Source organism: Mangifera indica, chromosome 10 (assembly GCF_011075055.1).
Source record: "Mangifera indica cultivar Alphonso chromosome 10, CATAS_Mindica_2.1, whole genome shotgun sequence".
In the NCBI taxonomy this organism is placed as follows: Eukaryota; Viridiplantae; Streptophyta; class Magnoliopsida; order Sapindales; family Anacardiaceae; genus Mangifera; species Mangifera indica.
This window is the reverse complement of record NC_058146.1, coordinates 3,641,941-3,650,211: the sequence shown is the minus strand read 5'-3', so window position 1 is coordinate 3,650,211 and position 8,271 is coordinate 3,641,941. Positions and strand designations below refer to the sequence as shown.

Here is an 8,271-nt window from a genome sequence, read left to right as displayed (position 1 = left end):
TCGTTCATAAGTTATTTGAAATTGTAGTTTTCAAAATTCAGATATGTTTTTTTAGATTTTCGAATAATTTTTTTATTATTGATATTCTAAGGTATTTCAATATATCTATTTATTCATAATATGTTATTTTCAATATAATTTTCATAAATTGATTTTTTTATTCGAATTAAAAAATATGAATTTTTTTTTTCCGAACAAATACGTAGTAATTGATATTAAGTAAAAATAAGAGTAAAAATAAATATTTAAATGATATAAAAAATATATGTAATGAGAATAAAAATGAAAGAATTTATATAAATATGATAAAGATAATTTTAGTATTTAAAAAAAAACTTAAGGCGTTTTTGTTTAGAAATAAGAAATTTAAGCATTTTTACTTAAAAATAATAAAATTAAACATTTATACTTAATAAAAGGATAATTTAACCATTTATTATAATTCCCCTTATTTTACAATGCCACAATCAACATTAAATATGTTTCTACTCGCATTAATTTTTTTCTCTTTTCTTTCGAAGAAAGTCTTATTGAAACACAAACCCCTTTCAACACAACGCGCCACCGTCTAGAACACTGCGCGTGTACCTCACCCCTCCTTACAAGCGCTTATAGCTCTCGCCCTAAGCCACTCCACCATATCCCCGAAAACCAACTCAACGCTTTCCTCCGGCTCCCCAACCAGCTGATGCCACATGCCCGGATAAATCTTCAATGTCTTATGTACACTCGAGGCGCGTCTGTACAAATCCTCCACACAGGCGGGGTCGCACACGATGTCCTCGCGGCCGTGGCATATCAGCAATGGTACCTCAACCTCCTCGAACTTTCCCTGCAGGTCTCTGCACACACGTATCAACTCCAGCGCTGTTGCCGCGCGGGGCCTTGTCGTCGGTCTCCTTGGACTCGCCGCAGCCAGTTTCCTCTTCCACTCCTCTTTGAAGGATACGTCTACTATGGTTCCACGGGTGGGTACCACGTGCCAGGTGGGGACTAGCCATGCTACTACTGAGAGCAAATGCTCTAACGGCCACGGCGGCTTGAACTTATCGCTTATTCCGCACATCGCGCCGTTCAAAACCAAACCACTCCAATGGCCCTTCTGACGGAGGGTAATGTAAAGCGAGATGGCGCCACCTAGTGACTCGGCGTACAGAAAAGCCGGCAAGTCAGGCGCGTGTTTCGCACGGAAAGAATCGAAGAACGAAATTGCGTCGTCAACGACAGGATTAAGGTCAGGAATGTGTGCCTGGAGTCCTTCTGAGAAGCCGTGACCTTGGTGGTCGATGGCACATGTGACAAAGCCTGATTTGGCAAAGAGAATCGAGGAAAGCTGGACAGTCCAGCTGGACTCGCCGGTATAACCATGGACAACGCAGAGGATACCGATGGTTTTGATGGGAGGGAGCGGGGTCCACCACTGAGTGAAGAGCTTCATGCCGCGTGAGTTGGTGATGTACTCGGAGGAGTGAGCGACAGAGTGACGAGCGTAGAACTCGTCGGGAGTCAGTGAGCCGAAGGGGCTCTTCTCGTCGGCGTCTGCAACTGGGTGTTTGGGCATTATTGTAATAAACAAGGATTTTTTTGTTTGGCGTTGAAAGAAGAGGTTAGTTATGTGTGTGGAGAGAATTGTTGTGTGAGTGGAGTTCCACGATTTTATAGTGCTACAGCACATGAATCACCAAAGGATTTGTAAAGTTAAAATATCAGTCTTAATTTGAGATCTGATTGAAGTTAAGTTACGCGGTCCATTAATAATAAAAATGACAAGTGCATTTAAGTTGTGAGGAAGAAGTTGGGAAAGTAGTTGACAGTTATAAACACGCTCTCGATCACCGTAAATTTTTATTAGATAAGAGAAGTATAAAAAACTTTTATATATATTTTAATTATATTATTATTATTTTAAAAAAATATATCTATTTAAATTGATAATATATATAGTATAATAAAATATATTTATTATAATATATTAATTTAATATTTTTATAATATATATTATTTTTTATTTATATTTTATTATATTATAAATAATAAAATATTAATAAATATGATGTAAACCACTACCAGCCTTGAAGGTATAAATTAAAAGAAAATCTCCCTTGTTTTCGTCGCTAGGATTTTCTCATTTATTATTTTCTTATAATTGAGGCTAAGCATTTGAAAAAGACCACGCTGTCCAGGTGAAGGAAAAAAAAATGACTGAGAGTAGGGTCAACCGTTGACCTTCAAATTTGATTTAGCAATCTTGTGGTATGCACAGATCTCACGGGCTTAGCGGATTGGCGCTTTAGCACTCTTCTCCATCCATGGCAGTTGCCGTAACAATTAATTAAATAAATCTCTTTATTAAATGAAAGAGAGCTGATGATTTACCTATACCGAAGAAGGCGTTGTTCAAAGTAAGAATGGAAAGACCGTGCGTATACACATATTTAGACTACATACTGTAAATATAACTTTTTTCACGAAGAGTAAGCAATATGTTTCAGCTTGATTCGATGGAGTTCACTTAAGATTCAAATTCAAAAAGCTCGAACCTTGTTGACTCAAGCTTGAGCTCGAGTTTAAAGTGAGGAATGGTCACAAGCTCCAAGATCACCAAATTTAACAAGGACAAGAATAACAATAATTGTAATTAGAACAAGTGAAACAAAGTTACCTACGTCCACAGCAGAAGCAACAGTAACAGCAAGAGGCAACCATAAGTGTCTCATTACAGATAGAAAAAAGCTCAGAAGAAGAATCTTTCGATCCGAGAGCCGCAGAGACTTGAGACTGCAAGAGAGAGGTTGGATTTGAGACTGTCGTTTCTTCTCGCTGTCCATTCTTTTGAGGTTCCATTCCAGTTTGGTTAAGGATGATATCTTGAAAGTCTCTCCGATTCTCATCATCGGCCATAGATGCATTTTCCTCACGCAAAATTCAATAACGACAAAGAAAAATTATACAGTGATAATGATTGAGTGTGTAGTTGAAGAATGAGTCAAGCCTGCTCACGCCCACCCTCAAAAAAGGGATGACTTTGCTGGTTATTGATTGATATTTGTCGTAATCGATCAATCATTTTCGACTGTGATTTCATAATTGTTGTTATCGGATGAGATCACCGTCGATTGACTTATCCAAACTTATCCGAGAGGCTTTATAATTAAAGTCGATCGAACTCTTTTCCCGAAAAGGAAGAGGCAGAAAACTCCACTGCCCCCCTCCTCCCCCCCCTTCCAAGGTTAGCTAGAGTGGAACGATAAAGATTTCATATATAAAAGTTATTTTTGTCCCAAATATCAATTCGATTCATGTGGGATTTCTTATTACAAAGAAACCAGAGTTGACTGGTTTCACTTTTGAGTGTTAATAATGACTCAAATACCTGAATGACCCAAACCATCCAATTTAGAGCATTTTGATCTTCTGACATCTCTTGGTTCTACTCTTAACACGTAAACAACCACCTATTTCACCTTAAAATTCAAATGTTGAAGGAGCCAGATTTTGATCCAAGACTTGGGCCAATTAAAATGTGCTTAGGCCCAAGAAGGACATCTTCTTTCTTCTTGGGCCTGAGCCCATAAAATGAGTGAACGTAAGAATTGAGTATTCTCTCATAAGATAATGGTTTCTCTTTTGTTTCCTTGTATTGTATTGTAATATCTCCATTCAGTTCCAAATTAATAAATAAATAATCACAATCTCATCCTTTCAAATATTGGAAAATCAAGCCAAGTACAAGTACCGTGGTGGAATACATAAAACAATATACAGTATGACGTATAATAATACAATCTTATCTAATCATATCTACTCAATCAAGCCCCACACTGTGCTACCAATCAGAGGCTCCATCACAATTTGGGTTCAGCAAAACCTATCATCAAGACTTGATGCACATTGTTGGACACTACTCAATTCATCTCCTTATCAAACAATTTCTTATTTCGCAATCCTGTTGTATGCTATTGTTATGTGGACAAAATAGACAATATAAAGTCAATCCTTTAAGTGAATGAAGAGGACGACGAATAGCCACTAATCAGCTTTCGAACTTTAAGCCATCAAGAACAACGATCAGACTGTTCCAAATTTACAAAAGATTCTTCAACGATTGTCATAAAAATGTCTCAAACCAAATCTCAATCTGTAACATTTTTATAACAATTATTCAGTAAAACATTAACTTTCATATAAATGTAATGTCATCAATATAAATACAAATTCATTCATTGAAATTCAAAATCATGGATCAACTATCGGGAGAGAGGAAGAAATCAAAGGAAGTTTTTTCCCTCTGAAAATTTGTACATAAAGAAGAAGAAAAGGGAGAGACGAGAGACGAGATACATGCAGACAAATTACTTATAACGGTAACCATTTTATCACTCTTGTACTATATTAAAACTAGTGATAACACTATAAACTTGAGCATTCTGATCATGGGGCTATCATTTGGTGTATTCTTTAGCTGCCACAAATAGGAAAGGTGAGTAGTCTCTTATTGAAAGAAGTGTTAGCATCAGGAAGATGTAATACCTATAAAGCGCGTAGTGAGGTTACTTTGGTCTTTTTATTGATATATGAGTTAATTTTAGGTATATGGAATGTGAGGAAATGACTAAGTATGAAATAAATAAAACTAAAGTTGTTGAATAGTAGTGCATGAGAGGTATACATATGTTCGTATAGTGTGAAATAAATATTGGCAAATTAAATTTTAAATTAATAATAAAATAATAATGCATTATATGATTACATGTAATTTTTGTTTCCGGTGCATGTAGCCTAACTCTGCCAGAATTGTTCACGTTTAGTAATGAATGCATCGGACCCATTTCCATCTCTCTTCCACCCTTTCTATTTCGCAATGAGGACTTAAGGAGATTAAATAATGAAAGCTTAAATGCTGAATTAAATGCATAGCTCAGCTAAATCTTTCTCTCAAAGCATAATCACATAGAAACTAGAAGAAAAGACAACATTGAAGTGAACTCCAAGGCAAGGCCAAGGGTGCTTGAAAGTACAACATGGATATTTAAAAAAAAAAAAAAAACCTCCCATTTATGACAAAGAGAGACTTTTTATCTACACAAATCAAGAATTCCCCACCATCCAAAAGCACTAACAATTCCCTCATTGTTCACTCATCTAACCCCTCTTCCACTCTTTTTAATCCACTGAATCCGTGAAGAAGGCCAGAGTTTAAGTTAAAAATCAGACGTGGGTTTGGCTCCTGAATGAGCCAAGAGCCTTAACGGCGCCTGCTCGCAAGATGAACTGGTGGTAGAAGGCGGCAATGGCTGCGCCAATGAAGGGTCCAACCCAGAAAATCCACTGAAACCAATGGAAAAAGAAAACATCAGTAACAATCTTTGATAAACAATGAAACAAAAATAAGTCATTGATATGTTTGATTAATTACTTGATCATCCCAGGCCTTGTCATTGTTGTAAATAACGGCAGCCCCAAGACTCCTAGCTGGGTTGATGCCGGTACCGGTGATCGGAATGGTAGCTAAATGAACCATGAACACGGCGAAGCCAATGGGCAGTGGTGCCAAAATCTGAAAAGAAGCATATAAAAAAATTTCATCCCCACTTGATAAAAATGACAAACCGAGCCAACAGTATTTGCACCTCTCGTGAAAAACCAAATCCCAAAGGATCTACACGTGAAACCCATAATTCTTTGTCAATTACGTATTATCTGCGATGATATGATATTGTGATGTGATCAAACAAAACGATAAAAGAGCTAAACTCATGTGAGATCATCACAGAAGAAGTTATCTGGAGTCCCATGAATTTACCAGAAAGAAAACTGGAGAGCCCACCACCCATTAGACTCCAAAGTTAGGCTGAAGATAGATGAAAAAAGAAAATACAAAACAGAAATTTGAGAAAGCAAAAGAATCCACTTTCGATTTTAGAAGAATACAAGATAAAAATGGTCCCATCTCATGCAAGCCCTTCGTTTTCCGCCACAGAACAGGCATGTTACCTTTCAACTTTTTTATTCGATAAGTCATTTTAGTGGGGAAAAGAGCAAATTCCCACCTCATCAAGTAATATTTGCCTAAACATGCCATGTTACCAAATTTTTTTTTTGTTTACGGGGACACGAGCCAGATAAATTCTAAGGTACAGTGACAAAAATTATAACCACCCGGATAAATTTTAGGGTTTCACCGGTCATGAGATCTACACACTTCGAACCCAAACTTTTCTCATGAAAATCTTACCGTTCTACCACGTTTACTAACCCCTCGATCTTTTCCTAGGGCTACTCTCTGCCAAGCAAGCTTAACTTCTCCGTTACCTTCTTAATAATTAAACTGTGAAAGAACTACCTTTCACTTGCATTGCCCAGAAAATTAATCTAAACTTAAACAAAAAGAATCTATTAGATAGAAAAAAAAAAGAAACAATTTTATCCTCTTTTTGCTTAAGATGCCAAAAACATCATATATTTACAGAAGATTAGATCAAGGCCAGAAGATCTTTTTTACAAAATTAAACCACAGATACTTTTAATGTAAGATCTAATCTCAACGTAGATATTAATGTCATCATAAAACATTTGCATCAGAGCTCACAGCTCAAAGCAGAAGTCAGTAAAATTATCCAAAAACGAAAAGAAAATTAAAAAAAAATATAAATTAATGAAATAAATGCTTACAGGGACATGCGAGTCTCTGGCACTTCTCTTGGGATCGGTTGCAGAGAAAACAGTGTAAACCAAGACGAAAGTTCCGATGATCTCGGCACCCAATCCGGTGCCTTTGCTGTAGCCCTCACCAAGCTCGTTGGCTCCACCGCCGTATCTATTGTAGAACGAGCTCTGGAAAGCCTTCACCAGCCCAACTCCACATATGGCTCCCAAACACTGAGCCACCATGTACAACAGCGCCCTCACCAACGATACTTTACGCGCCAAAAACAGCCCGAAAGTCACCGCCGGGTTAATATGACCCCCTGCATTGTTTTATGTGTAAAAGATTGTTACTTGCTATACAAACGAGACAAAAGATTAAAACTTTATGTGTAAGTGGTTGCCTTACCGGAGATACCGGCGGTGCAGTAGACGAGAACAAAGATCATGCCGCCGAAGGCCCAAGCGATACCGAGAATGCCAACGCCGCCGCAGGGGTCAGCGTGGTCGGTCTGGCTCTTGTAGCCAATGACGGTCAGAACGGTGATGTAGAGGAAGAGCAAGGTGGCGATGAACTCGGCGATTAAAGCTCGGTAGAAAGACCACTTGGTGAGCTCGACTGAGTCGAAGAGAGGAGCTGGAGGGGGGTCTGTGTAGTCCTTGGCTGAGAATGAGCCGTGCTCGGAGTCCTTCGCCATGGATTATTTTTTTGCAGAGACAAAATTCAAACGAAGATGGAAAGAATTTGAGAGAGAAGGTTTGGCTGCTGAGCCTGTAGAGTGCTTTGCTGTGAGAGAAACGTAGGGAAGTGGGGTATATATTGAGAGAAATGGACGATACTGGGAGTTTCCTTTTTAAGATTTTAATTTTATATTATTTATTATTTTAAAATTTACATGAAAAAGTTTTCTTTTTCTCGTCATCTTAGTGAATTTATAGTTATTTAAAACCGATTAAGTGAATTAATATATCAATTTTCCCGAATTAAATTAAATTTTTGGTTCAAAGAAAATAATAAATTAAGAGTGAATAGATTTAAAATTTAAATAATTTTGAATTAAATAAAAAATGATTATTAATTTAACTAAATTTTTTATTAACTAGTTTTAAACTAAATTTCAAAAAATATTTTATTTATTATTTTTTTGAAAATACATTTGATATTTTATTAATTTATTATTCATTTTTTTAAAATTAATTTGGTTCCATTAATCTGTTTTAAAATTAGACAAATTGATAACCAAACTGAAAAATCAAATTTTTTATATTTTTCAATCAGTATTTAAATAGATTTTTTAAATAATTTACTTTTTTAATTGGTTTTTATTCAAAACTTGGATTAATTCGATTTAGTTACTTAATAATTTTGAACACCCTTGAGTTTATTAATAGGTTTTATGAAATAAATCAAATGAGTATTTTTCACCGAAACTTTGATGAAATGACGTTTCCTACCCCTTAAGTACTTAACAAGATGAAAAAACTCATATGATGTGAATAAATTGAGAGTTAATGTTCTCATTTATAGCCAATTTGAGGCAAAATGATAAGCGATCCTAATTGTCCAATTCAATTTTAAAACATGTGTCGATCAACTTATAATACCAAAAAAGAAAAAATTAAACC

At 36.1% G+C, this 8,271-nt stretch overlaps 2 protein-coding genes across 2 annotated transcripts; both read right to left on the bottom strand.

Annotated features, from left to right (window-relative positions):
• Positions 1-409: 409 nt before the first annotated feature.
• LOC123228463 (caffeoylshikimate esterase-like) lies at positions 410-1,709 on the bottom strand. Its single transcript, XM_044653903.1, has one exon. The coding sequence runs from the start codon at positions 1,673-1,675 to the stop codon at positions 590-592; it is 1,086 nt and encodes a 361-aa protein (XP_044509838.1). The 5' UTR covers positions 1,676-1,709; the 3' UTR covers positions 410-589.
• Positions 1,710-4,929: 3,220 nt separating this feature from the next.
• Positions 4,930-7,446, bottom strand: LOC123228014 (probable aquaporin PIP2-5). Its single transcript, XM_044653201.1, has 4 exons — positions 7,055-7,446; positions 6,673-6,968; positions 5,417-5,557; positions 4,930-5,328 (listed from the first exon to the last, which is right to left on the bottom strand). The coding sequence occupies exons 1-4, from the start codon at positions 7,341-7,343 to the stop codon at positions 5,209-5,211; spliced, it is 846 nt and encodes a 281-aa protein (XP_044509136.1). The 5' UTR covers positions 7,344-7,446; the 3' UTR covers positions 4,930-5,208.
• Positions 7,447-8,271: the final 825 nt, after the last annotated feature.

Excerpts from the sequence above, each read along its gene's own strand:
- LOC123228463 (XM_044653903.1), bottom strand. The coding sequence starts at position 1,675 with ATGTGCTGTAGCACTATAAAATCGTGGAACTCCACTCACACAACAATT.
- LOC123228014 (XM_044653201.1), bottom strand. The coding sequence starts at position 7,343 with ATGGCGAAGGACTCCGAGCACGGCTCATTCTCAGCCAAGGACTACACA. Across the intron at positions 5,558-6,672 it reads CCAGAGACTCGCATGTCCCT|ATTTTGGCACCACTGCCCAT; the intron begins GTAAGCATTTAT and ends GCTTCTTTTCAG. Across the intron at positions 5,329-5,416 it reads ACAAGGCCTGGGATGATCAA|TGGATTTTCTGGGTTGGACC; the intron begins GTAATTAATCAA and ends CATTGGTTTCAG.